Source organism: Tiliqua scincoides, chromosome 1 (genome assembly GCF_035046505.1).
Source record: "Tiliqua scincoides isolate rTilSci1 chromosome 1, rTilSci1.hap2, whole genome shotgun sequence".
In the NCBI taxonomy this organism is placed as follows: domain Eukaryota; kingdom Metazoa; phylum Chordata; class Lepidosauria; order Squamata; family Scincidae; genus Tiliqua; species Tiliqua scincoides.
In genome coordinates this window covers 301050049-301069954 of record NC_089821.1, presented here as the reverse complement: position 1 = coordinate 301069954, position 19906 = coordinate 301050049, and the positions used below count along the sequence as shown (strand labels likewise).

Below are 19906 nucleotides of genomic sequence, written 5' to 3'. Positions count from 1 at the left end.
TGCCCCGCTCCGCAAAACCGGAAGCGGAGCACGATCGCTCTGCTTTTCCTTCTGATGGGGCTGCAGGGACTGGGGTGCACCCTCGTCCCTGCAGCAGCCATCCCTGTGTGCGGGGAGCCCTGCCTGAGTGCCTGCAGGGCTCCCCAGGTGAGGGAAAGGGAGAGTGGGGCAATTGCGCTCTGCTTCTGCTTCTGCAGAGGCAGAGCAGATTGCTCCACTCTCCCTTTCCCTGACCCAGGGCGCCCTGCAGGCGCTCACACAGGGCTCCCCACACACAGGGGCGGCTGCTGCAGGGACTGGTGAGTGCATCCCAGTCCCTGCAGCCCCCTGAGCGATGCGATCCTGGGGATCGCGTCACTGCCTTCCCCCTGCCCCTGCTGCCTCCCCCCGCCCCCACAAAGACTTACTGCGGGTTTCAAACTCCTGGAGAGTTTGAAAACCGTAGTCTTATAATAAAAGGATGTTTGAAAGTGAAGTCATTACAACTAGATTAAAAAACACGAAGTATTTGAACTCTAACAGCTTATTTCTCCATAATTCTGTCTTTAATTTAGCACCATTACATAAGACCTTCATGTCTCCAAATAGCTATAAGGGGGGGGGGGAACAATGCTCAGCATAATTCAACCGCTCCTCTCAGTCTGATATTCAGTGGCACTATAAAATAAAATCTTTTTACTCCTCACAGCATAAAGTATGTTGGATCCCAGGGGCTTCAGTGCTCAAGGGTTCAGCTGTTGGTTTTGATCTAAATAAGCATCAGGGCCCACTAAGCAAGGAGTCATATATCACCTGCTCTGCACTGCAGGGCATTTATTCACATGCACAGCACAATTTGATATCAAAGATGCACTTCTTAAGTAACATTTTTCTTCTTTTCTGACTCCACTTTGAGGATTTTTGCTTTATCAAAGCTGATGCCAATTGCTGTTCACCCAGAAGGGAGCTGTTCTGCTTGCCAGCAGCCAGCACATTATCAAGGGCCATTCTATTTTGTTTTAGGAATTCTGGGAGGTAATAGCACATAATCAAGTTATGTGCTATGCTTCAGGTCTCAGTCTAAGTACAAAATAGAACTTGTATGAAAAAGTTGATATTTGGGGGGTGGGGGATGGGGACAATTATGCCAATTCTCCATTTCTTAACATTTCATCAGACATTGCCTATTCCTGCCTGTTTTCAATGTCGATTCTTCCATTTTAGATATTGCTTCATTATTATTACTAAAGATGTCTTCATTCTACCTTCATTTTGATGTAACATAATTAATGGGCACCCTGGAGGACACAGCACCAAGGTAGGGGAAGAAACCATGTTCTCAGCCCTACCACTTACTCTCTGCTATCATTACATGGGATGGAGTCACAAGACACCAGCAACATTACCATCCTGTTCTGGCCCTGACTCATCATTACTTTCTGTATCATCCAGTTTGAGCCTAAAGGGTAGCTAATCTCAAAGAACAATCACATCTTGCTGCTTTGGCATCATTATTTTTTTTGTATTGGCAACCTTCAGTCTCGAAAGACTATGGTATCGCGCTCTGAAAGGTGGTTCTGGCACAGCGTCTAGTGTGGCTGAAAAGGCCAATCCGGGAGTGACAATCCCTTCCACACCGGGAGCAAGTGCAGTCTGTCCCTGGTCTGTCTCCCTGGCTATGGGCCTTCCTTCTTTGCCTCTTAGCCTCAGACTGTTGGCAAAGTGTCTCTTCAAACTGGGAAAGGCCATGCTGCACAGCCTGCCTCCAAGCGGGCCGCTCAGAGGCCAGGGTCTCCCACTTGTTGAGGTCCATCCCTAAGGCCTTCAGATCCCTCTTGCAGATGTCCTTGTATCGCAGCTGTGGTCTACCTGTAGGGCGCTTTCCTTGCACGAGTTCTCCATAGAGGAGATCCTTTGGGATCCGGCCATCATCCATTCTCACGACATGACCAAGCCAACGCAGGCGTCTCTGTTTCAGCAGTGAGTACATGCTAGGGATTCCAGCACGTTCCAGGACTGTGTTGTTTGGAACTTTGTCCTGCCAGGTGATGCCGAGGATGCGTCGGAGGCAGCGCATGTGGAAAGCGCTCAGTTTCCTCTCCTGTTGTGAGCGAAGAGTCCATGACTCGCTGCAGTACAGAAGTGTACTCAGGACGCAAGCTCTGTAGACCTGGATCTTGGTATGTTCCGTCAGCTTCTTGTTGGACCAGACTCTCTTTGTGAGTCTGGAAAACGTGGTAGCTGCTTTACCGATGTGCTTGTTTAGCTCGGTATCGAGAGAATGAGTGTCGGAGATCGTTGAGCCAAGGTACACAAAGTCATGGACAACCTCCAGTTCATGCTCAGAGATTGTAATGCAGGGAGGTGAGTCCACATCCTGAACCATGACCTGTGTTTTCTTCAGGCTGATTGTCAGTCCAAAATCTTGGCAGGCCTTGCTAAAACGATCCATGAGCTGCTGGAGATCTTTGGCAGAGTGGGTAGTGACAGCTGCATCGTCGGCAAAGAGGAAGTCACGCAGACATTTCAGCTGGACTTTGGATTTTGCTCTTAGTCTGGAGAGGTTGAAGAGCTTTCCGTCTGATCTGGTCCAGAGATAGATGCCTTCTGTTGCAGTTCCAAAGGCCTGCTTCAGCAGGACAGCGAAGAAAATCCCAAACAAGGTTGGTGCAAGAACACAGCCCTGCTTCACTCCGCTTCGGATGTCAAAAGGGTCTGATGTGGAGCCATCGAAGACAACAGTGCCCTTCATGTCCTTGTGGAAAGATCTGATGATGCTGAGGAGCCTGGGTGGACATCCAATCTTGGGGAGAATCTTGAAGAGGCCGTCTCTGCTGACCAGGTCGAAAGCCTTTGTGAGATCTATGAAGGCTATAAAGAGTGGCTGTCGTTGTTCCCTGCATTTCTCCTGCAGTTGTCTAAGGAGATGTCTCCTTAGGGTTGTCTTAAGTTGTCTTAAGGGTCTTAAGTTGTCTTAAGGGTCTTAAGGGTCTTAAGTTGTCTTAGGGTTGTCCTTAAGTTGTCTGATATGGTATGGCATCATTAACACTTACTTAAAATCCCTATCATTTTCTTTCACTAACAAATATTGGCCCAGCATAGGTGGCTATCCCCTTCTTTGTCCCACTCATCCTTTAGGATTAACATGGCAAAAATTCTGTAAACCCAAACTACAATTTGTCTGCATTTAATGATTTAACAGGTTTCAAGCCTTGGAACAACTCTGCTTATCAATATCCATCAAGTGCACACAGAAAAATGAGGTCGTTTAAGTTAGAGATTTCTGAGCACAGCAGACATACCTAACTGAGCAAGATCCAGTTTGGTCCAGTGCATCCCAGTTGGGCAATTTGGTGAAAGTGTCCTTATGAAAACCTGTCCCAGGTGATCCAGGCCCCATATGGCATCCTGGCAGGCCGAATAGTACACCATTTCACCATCAGGGGGTAGCTGAACAGTTGAAGGGTGGAACTGAGGATTTTGATCACTGACACAGAACAGGTCTTTGTTATTCTGGCACAGCCACAGAAAGCTTCCTATGAAAAAGGACAAAGTCATTCTTGTGAAATCTTTTTATTCTTCAGAAATCCTCACTCTTACAAACTCATTTAGTGTCAGTGCATTTATAAAGGACTAAAGGAGGGGATGGGAAAGCAAGGGAAAAATGCTTTTTGAAAATGGCACTAACAAGGAACTATGGCACTAACAAGGAGCTATGGCACAAGGAAAATGGCACTAACAAGGCAAATGAGCTTGAGCAAGGCAGGAAACAGTCTGGGAACTGAAGACTGAAGATGAGAAAATAGTGTCTCTATCTTTAAAAAAAAAGGATGGAAAAGCACGATCCAAGAAATGACAGACTGGTCAGCCTGACATCAGTACCTGAAGAGATCCTGGAAAAGATTATTAAGTGAAATGCCTGTGAGGACTTTGAAAATAATGGGGTGATCACTATGAACCAGCATGGGTTGTCAAAAACAAGTTGTGTCAGAAGAATCTCATTATCTGTCTTGATAGGCACACAGGAACATCATGAGTGTACCGAGCTGTCAGTAAATTATTTGACAAAGTTTCACCTGACAATGTGGATAAAAATGAGAAAATGTGGGCTGGATCAGTGGTTCCCAAACTTTTAAAAAGTGGGTGCTCAAAATGAAACTGTTAGGACCTACCTAGCTTTATGAGCATAAAAAAGTGTTTTGCTCAAACCTCTGTTTTTATCCTTTTTACTATGGGGAAGGAGGGGGAAACTGCCTTCTGGAGCATTCATTGAGCTTCATATTCATTGGATCAGGTTCAGTCTGGTGGCCTTGTGTTCCCCTTTACAGTGGACTGAGGTACGTTCACATGCTCACAAGAAAACGTGTGCATGTGGCTCAGTTTTGCTTTCCATAGGGCTCAATACATTTCTCTCGTCAGCTGTCAGCTTGGCAGTGTCCCAGCCCACAGTTTGGGAACCGCTAGACTAGAACAGTATTCGTCAACCTTGGGTCGGGATCTAATGGGGTCATGAAGGCTCAATTGTGGGGTGATGGCAACTTAAAGGAATGAAAAAGGGTGAATACCACTGGACTAGAGCACCACCAGGTAAACGGGAGAGGCATCTGGTGTACGCCTTCAAGAACCAGGAGACTGTGTTGTAGTCCTGCTCAAGTTCTTAGAAACTTAGAAAGCTAAAATAGCTTTCACTAGTAACAGGCTTCATGATAATTTTTCCTGCTCTCTCTAATATTTGGTTACAGTGAGCAGTGCTGAGAGGGCGTTACGGGGGCAGAGTGGGCAGTGAGGGGGATGGAGTGGCCAGATAGGGTCCTGGGAGGGGATTGATGGTGGGGTCCCCAGTGTCATATGTTATTTATTTATATATTGGTTGTGGCATGAAAAAGGTTGAAGGGTTAGATGATATTCCTGTCAGGTGGGTCCAAAGCTAATTGAACAATCATTCCCAACAAGTGTTATTAAATGATTCCACGTCATCCTGGAGGGAGGGATCAAGTGGAGTGCAATGGGGCTGGCCAATAATTTTTATAAGTTACCTGAATGAGGGCTAGAGGGAATGGTTATCAATTTGCAGATGACACAAAAGTTCCTGCAGTTAATATTTGGAGGTAGGTAGGTGGGATGGGACAAAATAAGTTGCAGACTTTTAAATAATGATTTTAGGTACTCATTTGTGAACCTTCAATCTGGTTTCTACATCAATGAATGGTTTATGGGACCATCTAGGACAGGGGTGTCAAACTCATTTCATACAGTGGGCCGAATATCATTCATGATGTCTGCTGAGGGCCAGAAGTGATGTCATGAAATAGGTCCTAACCAAAAGTAAGCGCTTTTTCTCACTTAGGAACTCATTAGCTGCAAATGACTGAAAAGAAAATATGCAACCCTTGATCATATTTCAAGTTATTGGAGAGTCCAATTTTAATGTGGGCTGCCCTTTCAGCAGTAACACCTCAGCACTGCTCAGAAGTTGAGAGCCTGAGGGCCAGATAAAAAGCTTCCACAGGCCGCATCCAGCCCCCCGGGCCTTATGTTTGACACCCCTGATCTAGGACAGCTTTTGTTTCTTTTTGTTAACTTGCTTCACAGGGCACAGCCAAGAGGGAAGAAATAGCTTCACTTTGTATTTCCTTGTTTTGGAGTATGCACAATATTCTGCTTTTATCTCCATGTTTAAAAGGCTGTGTCTTTTTTAGCCATCTATTACTGAATGAACAAATCAAAGTGTCTGCAAAGGGCAGAGCATGTACATTCAACCTAGAAGAACATTCAACCTAGAAGAAGCATGTTAGACTCACGAGAGAGCTATGAGTCAGACTTTACCTTCTTTTGTTGGAGCTGCAGAAGCCAACACAAAAGCCCATTTTGTTGCTGAAGCAGTGCCACGAGGCACTACATTATTCCAAAATGTACCTGAAGAAGGAAACAGAAATAGCATCAGTGTGCAAAGATACATCCCCAATCCACTCAGAACACTAAAAGAAGTCCTGACGGAGTTGTTTTAAATCTATACATAAGACATTCTGGATTTCAGCTTCCATCTTTCCAGGTTTGTTCATGATGCAAACTGGCAATCTGCCCTATTGCCTTCTTTTTTTCTTTTTTTTAAAATAATGCTTTATTTATTTATTGTATTGGCAACCTTCAGTCTCGAAAGACTATGGTATCGCGCTCTGAAAGGTGGTTCTGGCACAGCGTCTAGTGTGGCTGAAAAGGCCAATCCGGGAGTGACAATCCCTTCCGCACCGGGAGCAAGTGCAGTCTGTCCCTGGTCTGTCTCCCTGGCTATGGGCCTTCCTTCTTTGCCTCTTAGCCTCAGACTGTTGGCAAAGTGTCTCTTCAAACTGGGAAAGGCCATGCTGCACAGCCTGCCTCCAAGCGGGCCGCTCAGAGGCCAGGGTTTCCCACTTGTTGAGGTCCATCCCTAAGGCCTTCAGATCCCTCTTGCAGATGTCCTTGTATCGCAGCTGTGGTCTACCTGTAGGGTGCTTTCCTTGCACGAGTTCTCCATAGAGGAGATCCTTTGGGATCCGGCCATCATTCATTCTCACGACATGACCAAGCCAACGCAGGCGTCTCTGTTTCAGCAGTGAATACATGCTAGGGATTCCAGCACGTTCCAGGACTGTGTTGTTTGGAACTTTGTCCTGCCAGGTGATGCCGAGGATGCGTCGGAGGCAGCGCATGTGGAAAGCGCTCAGTTTCCTCTCCTGTTGTGAGCGAAGAGTCCATGACTCGCTGCAGTACAGAAGTGTACTCAGGACGCAAGCTCTGTAGACCTGGATCTTGGTATGTTCCGTCAGCTTCTTGTTGGACCAGACTCTCTTTGTGAGTCTGGAAAACGTGGTAGCTGCTTTACCGATGCGCTTGTTTAGCTCGGTATCGAGAGAATGAGTGTCGGAGATCGTTGAGCCAAGGTACACAAAGTCATGGACAACCTCCAGTTCATGCTCAGAGATTGTAATGCAGGGAGGTGAGTCCACATCCTGAACCATGACCTGTGTTTTCTTCAGGCTGATTGTCAGTCCAAAATCTTGGCAGGCCTTGCTAAAACGATCCATGAGCTGCTGGAGATCTTTGGCAGAGTGGGTAGTGACAGCTGCATTGTCGGCAAAGAGGAAGTCACGCAGACATTTCAGCTGGACTTTGGATTTTGCTCTCAGTCTGGAGAGGTTGAAGAGCTTTCCGTCTGATCTGGTCCGGAGATAGATGCCTTCTGTTGCAGTTCCAAAGGCCTGCTTCAGCAGGACAGCGAAGAAAATCCCAAACAAGGTTGGTGCAAGAACACAGCCCTGCTTCACTCCGCTTCGGATGTCAAAAGGGTCTGATGTGGAGCCATCGAAGACAACAGTGCCCTTCATGTCCTTGTGGAAAGATCTGATGATGCTGAGGAGCCTGGGTGGACATCCAATCTTGGGGAGAATCTTGAAGAGGCCGTCCCTGCTGACCAGGTCGAAAGCCTTTGTGAGATCTATGAAGGCTATAAAGAGTGGCTGTCGTTGTTCCCTGCATTTCTCCTGCAGTTGTCTAAGGGAGAATACCATATCAGTGGTGGACCTGTTGGCTCGGAATCCACACTACGATTCTGGATAGACGCTCTCTGCAAGTACCTGGAGCCTCTTTAGTACAACTCGGGCAAACAGCTTTCCTACAACGCTAAGGAGAGAGATGCCGCGGTAGTTGTTGCAGTCACCCCTGTCACCTTTGTTCTTGTACAGCGTGATGATGTTTGCATCCCTCATGTCTTGAGGTACTCCACCTTCTCTCCAGCAGAAACAGAGGATTTCATGCAGCTCAGTGACGATGATCTCTTTGCAGCATTTTAGGACTTCAGCAGGGATGCTGTCTTTTCCAGGTGCCTTGCCAAAGGCAAGGGAGTCCAGGGCCACGTGAAGTTCTTCTAGGGTTGGTTCACTGTCAAGCTCTTCCAGCACAGGCAGGCACTCAATGTTGTTCAGTGCTTCTTCGGTGACTACATTTTCTCTGGAATATAGCTCAGAGTAGTGCTGCACCCAGCGTTCCATCTGCTGCGCCCGATCCTGGATGACCTCGCCTGTGGCAGACTTCAGAGGGGCAATTTTCTTCTGTGTTGGACCTAGGGCCTGCTTGATACCATCATACATCCCCTTGATGTTGCCCGTGTCAGCTGCTATCTGTATCTCGGAACAGAGCTGGAGCCAGTAGTCGTTAGCACATCTCCTGGCAGTCTGTTGGACTTTGCTGCGAGCAGTTCGGAGGACCTGCAGGTTGAGCTCACTGGGACAGGCCTTGTATGCTGCTTGAGCTCTCCTCTTTTCCTCAATGACTGGTGTCAACTCCTCAGAGTGGGCTTCAAACCAGTCTGCCGCCTTGTTGGTCTTGTTTACCCTGGGGGCTGGGGGCTAAGAATAGGCCCTCAGTTTGGCTGTACTTGTCGTAAGAGGCGACTAAACAGCCACCGGGTAGATGGGACTCGTCAGCCTAGGAAGGCAGCTCATCTAAGAGAAGGAAACTCTGACCTCAAACCTCCACTGCCTTGTGGCTACATCCAGTTCTGGAAAAGGCTTCAGGAGTCAACCTCGAGGCAAAATCAGGAGCCGGAGTCCCTTAGGCAGTTCACGGCTGAACACAGTCACGTTCTGGCAACTCCTGCGACGCCGCTGGAACCAACCGTATTGGCTTCTGCCTTTCCATTGGACCATTCCAGCGACGTGGAGAGGGGGGATTTGCTGCATGGGTAACAGCCTATCCTCCATACCTATTTATTTATTACAGATACAGGTAAGGAAAATTGGATAGACTTAGGGCTAGGACTACATAGGTTACACACGAGGGTGGTGGCCATCGATTACAACAAACATTAATCCACTGAAAATTAATAATCAATACAAAAATTATCATATTCTTTAACCCAACTGGTTAGTACTTTAACATTCCATATTTTTCCTCTAACCTTATCTATCCCATCATAAAAAAAACACTTCAGACTTTTACTTATACACTCTTCTTACAACTAAACTAATCTCTAAAATAAAATTTTTCTTATCTAATTCTTAATTTCTAATATGACATCTAAAAAAGAAGTCTCCGATTACAATGGTATTACCTCCTTCAATATCTCTTATAACATGTTATACATCATTTTCCATAACTATCCAATCAAAAAAGGCTTCAAATTTTTACTTATAGACTCTTCTTACCACTAAACTAACCTCTAAAATACAATCTCTTATCTGATTCTTAATTTCTAATATCACATCTAAAAAACAAATATCTCCAATTACAATAATATTATAATTCACTTATCCACATATTTATTAACCCAAAATACAGGTTTAATATTTTCTCCAAAATAAATTGACATCTATAATTTATTTTATTTACCTTCTTTTTTATAAAATAACCCTTTTATTTGTCTTAATACCACTATAATTTACACCATACTTATATTCCAAAATTACAATTCCATCTAATTTATTTCATATATTTACCACTTTAATTTTCACGATACTTATATTCCAAATTCCCTTTTCATCCACTTTAATTTAATCTAATTAATAAAATATTTATCTTAATACCACTTAATTTCCACAATATTTATATTTCAAATTTTCATTTGCATCTCTTTTAATTTAATATATTAAAAAAAAAATTCTATTTATTATTCAACCATTTTGCCCTTCTTCTTATTGTTTACTTTGTACTCTGTCTTATTGGTGTTCCCTCTTAGTCCTCCTACTGGTTCTTCCACTTCTTTTTCTTCTTAAGTCCCCCCCTCTGTTTTTCTTTCTTCTTTTTCATTCTGTTATTCTTGAATTCAATCCATAAATTCTTCCTCTTCTTGAGACAGCTTGCTCTCTGGACATTTCGTCTTTTTTCTTCCTTAAGATTCTCAGTTATTATGATAATTGCTTCTTCCATCTCGTGTCCCATTTCAAAATACTCCACTTCTTTAACTTCACCTGATGGACATCTGATGGACATCTGATCCATTCTTTTTTCTTCTCTATTGTTTATAATCTGTTCCCAAGAGTTTACAAGGGAGGAGCTTATTTGCCCAATTTGTTCAGAGAGTTCTCTGACTTGTTGCTCCATTTCTCTTCTAAAATCCATCAGAAAGTCCACCAACAAGGCCTGGCTTTCACGATCATCTTTTAGATTTTCAAAAGGCATTTTTATCAACACCAACTCGAGCCACTTCCTGCAGGGCTACTTTCTAATTTTGTATCCAGGGCTACTTTCCAGATTTTTATATCCAAAAAAAGTCAATCAAATCCACAATCAAATTAGGTTAGTATGCCTTTAAATGACCAAAAGAAGAAAAAAAAAATTCAAGCCTCTTGCTGAGAAACTGAAACAGAAACCAGCAGTGTCCAGGCTTAAATAAAGGCTTTTTGCTGGGAAAATGAAGGTAAACTTTATTTCCTTCGTTAAAGATTACTTATTTATTTCTCTTTGGTACATACCATTAAAAAAATATAATCTTGCACTTACTCCAGCAGGGGAAATACCAATTCACCTATTCCCCCCCTGGGTGGCTAACGGCCAGCGTGAATAATCTTGAATTATCTCCTCCTCCTCCTCCAGACTTCTTACTTACAGTTCTCAGTAAAACTTTTTAACGAGCCAAGTTCACTCACTCTTAATAGCTTTTCTCGCTGCGATGTTGTTGTATCTAGGCCGTGGGAGGACGGATTTTCAGCTTTCCGAGCTTCTCAAAGATGGCGCCCGGGATAGATATGCTTCAGCTGCCCTATTGCCTTCAAGATACTGTGACAGATTCCCATTTTACAGACAAATAACTGAGATGTTCCAATGGCTTAACCCAAAGTTCTCAGCACTGCTGACTGGACCATAGTGGTTCACAAATGCAACAAAATGCACTTTCCACAACAGAAGTGGTGACAAATGTTGGCAACCTGAAAACAATCCTAAAACAAATTTCCAAAGGGGCTTTAAAACCTGACACTGGCCAAGTTTACAACACAATTACTAAAATTGCTTGAAAGGTGATGCTAGCCACTTTTCTCATGGCTCTCTGAAAAGGAAAAGTCTCAACTTCCAATTTCTAGCAATCTCTAAATTGTACAGAAACTTTGGATAAGCATAAACTAGGCCCCATTAGCAGTAATGAAACATTTAATTCAAAATTTATTATATTTTTGTGCTGCCTTCCTGCCAAGGAGCTCATGGCAATGCATATGGTGTCCTCCCCCCATTTTATTTTAGACAAACTGTGGGGTAGGTTTAGACTGAGAGAAGGTGATGGGCCAAGGTTACCTAGCAAGCTTCATAGCTGCAAGCTTTACAGAATGTGAACCTGATTTTCCTTGGTCTTACTCTAACTTGTATGTCACACTGCATCTCAGATCTGAAGGATAGGTGCCCAGGCTTCCTGCAAACAACCATGTAATTTTCTTATGTTACATTATGAATGCAACTCATTATGAGCGCATTATGCTTTGCAGAACTGGACAGGTAATGTGGTAAATATATTCCACCTGGCAGGTTTCACCTGCCACAGGATGTCTCAATGTCACAGTAAGAGAGCTTGTGTTGCGAGAACACACTATTTCCTATCCATGCTGCACGCATGCCCTCCACCACTCCCTCAATTGAAGCCTTCTTGCAGGTGTTTCCACTCCAGAACATTGGAAACACTCCTGGCCTAAGAAGTCAAAGACAACACCTGAACAACCCTCTTGCCAAACCTATTGCTTTGGAACTATTGCAGGAGAGAGATGCTTCCAATCTGGTAGCCTTTTCTAATACTCATTTTAGCCTATGCCGAAGCACTCCTGTCTTGTAAACACAGAAGCAAACACAGAGGGGAGATTATTCTGGATAGGTTCCTATGCAGACTCCATATGCCTTTTCAACCTCACTTCCTAGCAATGCCCTTGAAGTGGATGGAAACCACATTCATTGTGACTCCACAGGCGTGTTTCCCCACCCCCCACCCCACAGAGGATAATCCAACTTCATTTCTATTTCGAGTTTAATGATAGTTTAGTCACTGCAGCCAGACAGGATGCAGCTACAGCCTAGTACAATATCCTGGGAATAATTCAGAATCAGTCTAACTGAGATTCATGGCTTTTTTATGGAAGAAAGAATGTATTTCTCAGAGCCGTCAAGAGCAATGGAACAATCCCTGTAGGAACTTGTCACATGCAGCCTCTGCTGAAATGAATAGTTGTTGAGTAAGAACTGCTGAAAACTGTATGGGTCCTGAGCTAAACAAAAGGACTTCCGCTAGGCTTGAGTAGCAGCCTTGCACAACAAGCAATCGTTTCAGCACCGTCTGTGCAGGACAAGTTCATGGGGGATTGCCCCTCAGGATGGGAAGAGGGACAGCACTTGCAATCCAGAGAAAGGGTCCTCTAAGTACAGCCACAGCGATCCCATTCTTGGCTGTGGAAGGGTTCCTGAGGGTCTCTGATATATGCAGGTGACAAGAGGGGCCCAGCTGCACATGACATCCCCTTGACCATAAGCCAGTCTATACAAAACTCAGGGGAGGAGGACAGAAGAGAGAAGGAGCACAAACACAAAGGGAAGAACACTCAAATTCTGCAATCAAAACATGTTATGGACACACTGCCATTTTTCCCTAGGGGGTTTTTGAGATAAAGGTCAGATAAAGTGCATACTTGGGAACTGCGACAGACAGAAAGGCAACGTACAAAGTTAAAACATAAAGGTTCAAGGTTCAAACAAACTTCTCTAGCTCCTGGAGAAGGTGCAGAAGGTTGGCAGCATGCCCACTGGTCACAGAAGGCATGGTCAGATACTTGGGTAGTCTCATGAGGCTACAAATGCTATTTTTAAAAAACAAAAAACTGGAACCAGGACATTCAAGATTGTTATAAAGCCTTCAGATTGGAAAATGAAAAGCTGTACATGACCAAGATTAGGAACATGCAGTTTTCCAGGCACCATGTCTACAGGGATTTCAATGGTAGCTTGACCAACCAGCTACACTACAGCAGTGGTCTTCAAACTGGGGACCACTGTGTTTCAAAAAAATCCCTCCCCATCCTGAGCGGAGCTTACCGTTCTGCCATGGCGCTGCATGCTTTTTAAACAGAACAGGTTGCAGGGATTCTCTGGGCAGTCGTTTCTGTTGACCAGTATCCCAGAAGGCTGTGTCACAGGATGTCCAGGCAGACACGACTGCCCAGAATGTCCCTGTGACCTGTTTGGCTTGAAAAATATGTGGCACCACTGCAGAATGGTAAGCACTACTCATGGGGGGGGGGGGGAGAGCTTTTTCTGAACTCCAGATGCAGTCCTGCAGGCTGTGGTCTGGATAGCCCTGCACTAGAGGGCTGAACTGTACAGTTAGAGGCAAAAGATTGGATTCTAATTAACTCCTACATGAATGGAAGATGCTGAGGAAGGGATGATTTTCAGTTATCTTATTTTCATTAAAAATCTGATTTCTCTTACTTTATTTTCCAAGAGGTAGACACATAGCTTGTTGGAGTTAACAGTTAGCCACCAAAGAGAAAAACTATATAACCCTAAAACTATCTTTCTCACAACATTCATTTCAAAAGGTGGATGATTTCAAGAAAAAAAATAGTAGCATGGGATGTTCGACATGCAATAACAATCAAAATGTAAAGCAGTACACTGGATTTATTTCAGGGCCTGGTTCTGGTCAGTGCATGAATAGGAGACAAATTGGGAATCCTATGTACATATTTGCTGCATGAAGCTCTCTGGAAGGAAGCTGGGATCTTATAATTAATACATTCTACAACATAATAGGAAGTGGCCCATTTGTGACATGGGATTCGTGGCATGCCAGGGTCTGAGCTTCTGGCTACGACAGTCCTGTACTTCTGATAGACTCCGCCATGCTATAATCACTGCCTTATCTTCAGACTCGCTGGTGGTAGGAAGAGTCACATCAAAGGACAGGGCAAGGGTACAGCATCACCTCATATGCTGAACTTGACTCATGGCACATCTACCAAAGTTCAAGTACTGGGAATTTCCTAAAATAATTGGCATGAACTGAGCGCCATCACTGTGCTACTAAATGTGCAACAAATGATAGCATCAAACTTGTACCTGTACCTACCTATGAGGCTTCCCTTTGCTACATGGAACTCATTCTTCCCAGAGGAGATCCAGACGCCGCTGCTATTGACCGCAAGGAGGCTTGGCTGACACTGCAGCTGCTGACACCAGAAAGCTGTGCGGAGTTTGTCTGCTACCTTCTCAACAGGGGCCTGGGCTGCCGTGGCTACTGTCTGGGTGGCCTGGATTATGGTCTGGAAAAGGCTGCTCTGGTCAAACACAACATAATCTGTGATGCTCACCTAAGGGAAAAATATGCAAGACATCCAGTTCAGCTGTTAAGTTGCTGGAGCTAGAACATGAGAAACAGCGGCTACAACTTCACAGTGAGCAATTTGGTATGTCAACAAAAACATTCAGCAGCTCTGAAACAGCTGAGCAAAGGAGGTGTAGGTTAACGGTTCTCAATAGAGAGGCACCACAATTCCTTCAATAAAACTGGATGTTACACCAACAGTGAGCAGCTAAACATTATATTTGGAGAAGGGATACACAAAACAGATGAAGAGCAGCAAACTCTACATCTGACAAGGAAAGAGATAACAGTAGCATTCATTTCTTTCCTCTATCGGAGATGCAAAATGCTAAGGAAAGCAAATGGAAGACACCTTTACTTTATTTAGCCATATAAAAATTACCCCAGAGTTCATTTTGTTCTTTATCGTCTTCTGAGGATTGTGACAAGAAGGTTCCTAAACTAGTAGGAGGGAGTGTAATTTGTAAGGGCTGTGGCCTAATGGCCAAGAACCAGATGTAAACCCACATAAACCACATCATCTGAGATCGAAGATTAATCGCCTTTACAGCCATGTTTGTGGCAATTCCCCAAGAGGATCCTAGTGACAAAAAAACTCCCAATGAGACAGGATTTAGGACTAACATTTAAATCCTGTCCTTCTCCCAACGCATTCAGGGCAATGTCCATGACTCTCCCTACAACCACCATTTTATCCTCACAACAACCTTGTGAGGTAAGTTAGGCTCACAAACACAGGCCCAAATTTACCCAGTGCTTCTACTAGTCCATCGACTAACCTATTCTATTAGTCTACCCTGACAGCCACTCTCCAGGTCTCATGTACAAATCTTTTCCAAATATGCAACCTGAGATCCTTTGATTGGAGATGCTAGAGCAACTATTTTCAACCTTTTTCATCTCATGGCACACTGACAAGGCACTAAGATTGTCAAGGCACAGCATTTGGGTTTTTTTTTGCAATTGACAAGGCACAACATGCTGCTGGTAGGGGCTCACATCCCCCACTGGCCCTACTAATAAATGATCAGCCCGAAAATTCCCATGGCACACCTGTGAACCATTCAATGTGCCACGGCACACTGGTTGAAAATGACTGTGCTACAGGATGAAAGCTGGGACACTGCACACGCTCTGCCACCGAGCTAAGGTCCCTCCACATTTACTGAAAGGAGAACAAGGAATGCCTACTTGCCACCAGTGGTTATCATCCCCTTGTGGTTTCTTTGAACAAACACCAGTTCTAAACCATAGATTCCCATGGATGTCTAAAACCCATACAGTCTGCTGGTCTCCAAGTGTAATGCACACAGGTTCCAGTGCTTGCATTTCACTGCAAAAACAAACAAAATTCATAAACACATTTGTTTATTTGAAAATTTATATCTCTTTTCCCCTGCTAATAAAACCTGGTGTCCAAGGCAGTTTACAATGTACATAATACACACAAATAATAAAATCACAGCAGTATAAACACAAACTTAAAAACTGCAGCTAAAAACATAGAACAGGCAGTAAAAGATCCAGTAAGGCAATGAAGGCTGTCTCTGTCCCAAAGTCAGGCAGGTCTAGGAATCTAGATAATCTGCTTCTTCAAGAACCTTCTGGAGTTGGGCCGCCACTACCACCTCGATCACCTTGCCCAGAAAAGGGAGGTTGGATATAAGCTGAAAATGTCTAACTGTAGGGTCAAGGGAGGGTTTTTGTTTTTTTAAACAGGAGGCGCACCACAGCTAATTTCAGCAGCATGGACACAACCTCTTCCTCAATGATGATGAATTTATCACCTTCCCCACCCATTCAGCCAGCCCCCCCCAGCTGACAATAATTCATGCTGATAAATGATCCATTAGGCACAATGACAGTTAGACACTCCAAAGAACTCTGTTCATAACCTCAGGCTGCACAAGTTGAAAGGACTCTAAAATAATAGGACCACCTGATGCCCAAGAGATATCAATTGATCCTACCAACATGGAGTCCAGGATGCCGCAGATATAACCAACTTTATCTGCAGAGTGCCTAGCAAACACTTCAAAACAAGCCAATGTAAAATTCACGTTGTCAATCCCTCTGAGTTGAACCAAGCAAGCTCCACATGACACAGAAAAGCCCAGCTGGACAGCACTCAGCAGACATGATGATGGCAGAGAAGAAAACATCCTTTCCTGCCATCACCATAATGGAATAGGCACTAAAATGGGCTTTAGCTTGAGTATAGGATCTGGTGCAAGTCTTTCTCCACCATTATTCCAGGTGTCTGCCCTGTCGCTCCATCGTCAACAGCTCCCAGTAAACCAGGGAGCCATCGTTGATCCAAGGCAACCTCTACCCTGCTGCCAAGTCATCTAATCCACTGCCCTAGCCACTGCCTCATTCTAGAGGTTGATTAAGGCTGTGGATGAGCTGCCGGCCTTGGGAGCAGGAAAATCCCCCCCAGGCCACTCAGAAAACCTTCAGGATCCCATCAGGCTGAAAGGGCGAGCCTTACAATTGCCCACCCCCCACCTCTGTAGAGGTAAGAGGCAGTCACCAGCCTAACCCCCCCAGGAAATGATGTATCCATGGCAAAGACAAACTTCTCCCCCCTCAGATCACCATATATATGCCCAGCAGTAAAGATGATGTCTAAAATGTAGCCTGCCTCATGTGTTGGGGCAGTTGTTGATTGAGACAGGTCTGCAGTTGTCATGGTAGCCATGAACTCCTGAACCGAACCTATCCTGGGAGCCTCTACATGGACATTAAAGTCCCCCACACCAATAAGTGGGGAAACTTCAAAGCTAATGGCAAGATCATGCTAGTCAGCTCAGGCAAGGAGACTATAAGGCAGCAGGGTGGGCAATACACCAACAGCATCCCTTCTCTGTCTTGCCCATTCAACATGAGACAGACCCTCAAGCCCAGCAAACTGCTGGGTGAACCTGTAAGGGGAATGTTCTCACAACAGGCCAGCACTAAGCCCCCTCCCCATCTTTCTAGCCATGGCTGCTGCAACATCTAGAAACCTGGCAGACAAAGCTGCAAAAATCACCACCCTCTGCTACATCCAACCAGGTCAGCTCCCTCATCCCAGACGAGACCAGTCTTGTTATTCATCAACTTAACATTCAAAAGCAGTAGGTTTAGACTACTAGGATCATCACCAAGACCACCAGAAGCCCTTAGGCTGGGAGAAGGGCTGGAAAAGGGAACAGCTAATCTATGACTAGCCCCATTTCCCCTGGAATGGCTTATCCAACCCCTACTGTCATACCTACCCAACCTGTCACCCTCTGAATGGCATCACCCCCTCTTCTCTCCCCAATACTCCCAACAAGATTTTACCAAAAATAGTGAAGTATAAACAAAACACCCTACACCTCCTTCACACACTCACCATCCCTTGCTCACAGAGGCAGACAAATGCAGCCCACCGAAGTGGGAGGAAAAAGTATTTTTATCCTAAAGATGATGCCTGTACTATATCTAGCTGCTAACTTTCCCATTCTCTTATTTGCAGCTAGATAAACCAAAGTTAGAGTTATTCAGTACAGTTTTACTGTATTGCTGTTGGATACAATTCAGCAAAATTTAACTCCAATGTAAGCCCATGGAAAGAAATAGAATGAGACTTAATGGAACCCAATGAAAGTTCCATTGATTTTAATAGGAAAGAACTACTGGCTGTCTAGACAATTTACAAGTGGATGCTAACTGGTACAAACCAGACACTAAAAACTGCCAAACTTATTATAAGTTGTCTAGCACAGACAATGTCAACAGAAGTCCCCCACATGATCCTGCCTGACACTCAAGATCTTTTTCAGATGACTTTTTCTAGGCACTCTCATCTTTTGAAGTCAAGTGGGTGGCTCCTGGAGTGAGGTCATTTTCTGGGACAGCACACAAATTATGAAACCCTCCCCCAGATACATTCATTAACTCAGTTATCCTTAGCTGACAGTCTGAGACAATCCTGTTCTCTTGGGATTTTAATAGGATATGTGATATTTTAATGACTTTTTAAAATCTTGTTTGATTAGAACATTAAAATATAATGTGCAATTCTACTTTTCTAAGCGCCTCCAGGTTGTTTTACCATGAGAGGCACATACATAATAATAATATAAAACAGTTAATCAAACTGCTAATACATTCTGCTTAAGAACCACCAGTACTGTCAAAACACAAGACATTTAATAATCAAAGGGCCCAATCCTATTCAACTTTTCAGTGCTGATGCAGCTGCAATGCAGCCCTAAGGTAAGGAAACAAATGTTCCCTTACGTAGGAGGCCTCTGTGACTGCTCCTGCCCCACAGGATGCAGTGCATGCCCTGTTGGCACAGCTGCATCAGCACTGGAAAGCTGGATAGGAATGTGCCCAAAATCTCGTAAGAGAGAAGGCATGGCAATTTGCTCAGTGAGAAGCATATTGGATAAGCTTATACAGGCAACAGAGTTCAGGTTTTATTTGAACTGCATTTGTATTTGCCAGAATAAAGAATTTTATTCTAGCATGGAGTACACATAGCCCTGATTATACAGTATAAATAAAAGTATTTATAAAACAGATATTTTCCAAGGCAGTCACATAAGCACACAACTTGATCACACTTTTAAGCCTTTGCAGTATTCAGTGACTCCTGTGTTAAGTCAGCCATTGCTATTTAAATGCCTAGCTTACTTGCTCTTACTACACAGTTCCATTTTTCTGCCATGTTGCAGAAGGTCAGTGAAACATTCTGCCCTGATTAGGAAACTGGCCTTCTCACATGATGTCATGTGCTCTCTAAACATGTGCCAGTCCAAACTAAGATGACGAAAGAGAACTGTTACAGAACATACCGACTGATTAGGCAATGCTCACCTGACGATATCGCTTTTCCACTGCTCCCCTTCAGGACAGAAGCTGCTCATACCCTCACAGTACAGAAGGCCACGCTGCTCAGTCAGTGCCCAGACGACATTATTCCGGGCTGTAACCTGCGATAGTGGATATGGACAGTCCACCTTTACTGCTCTGGCACAGGGCCGATCCACACTCAAGCCTTGAAGTAAAATACAGAGTATCAAGTCTGACTAAATTGTAATCAACTCAGTTTTCACTAAAAAAAAAATGAAGTCTTCTTAATCACCATTAATAAATGGGGTAACCTATTACAGCTTTTTGTGAAATTAAAATGTGGTGCCTGAGTGTGGCCTGTTATTTCTGGGATCTTAATCATGCATTGACACAGGCACACAAGCTCTTGAGACCTCTTCAAGATGGGAATGCACCAGAAATTTATAATTATAGGTGGGGCCTTGGTATCCGTGAAGAATCTGTTCTTACACACCCCACGGATACAAGAAACTGTGGATAAGGGAATCCTTTAAAGCCTCTTTAAAGTGTCCAACCACAGCCTTTGTAGGCTTCCAGAACGACTGGAAAAAAAATGCTGCTTCTGGTTTCTGGAGGGACACCGGAAGCGATGGATTTTTGACTTATAAGGCATTCTAAGGCCTGAGGAAGCCCTCGGAAGCTTATGCTTTATAAGGCATAAAAAATGTCATTTCTGGTTTCCAGAATGGCAGTTTTTTGGCCATAATGGTCATTCTGAAGCCCGCAGAAACC

General features: G+C 44.3%; 1 protein-coding gene across 2 annotated transcripts in view; it reads right to left on the bottom strand.

Annotated features, from left to right (window-relative positions):
* The window catches only part of TECPR2 (tectonin beta-propeller repeat containing 2), a 56104-nt gene that overhangs the window by 18098 nt on the left and 18100 nt on the right, over positions 1-19906 (bottom strand). For both annotated transcript variants that reach the window (XM_066629239.1, XM_066629248.1), the window contains exons 12-16: positions 19160-19340; positions 15500-15641; positions 14054-14294; positions 5806-5895; positions 3282-3515 (exon numbers count right to left, since the gene is read on the bottom strand). In XM_066629239.1, coding sequence (XP_066485336.1) covers positions 3282-3515; positions 5806-5895; positions 14054-14294; positions 15500-15641; positions 19160-19340 — 888 coding nt within the window. The remainder of the gene's footprint in view (positions 1-3281; positions 3516-5805; positions 5896-14053; positions 14295-15499; positions 15642-19159; positions 19341-19906) is intronic.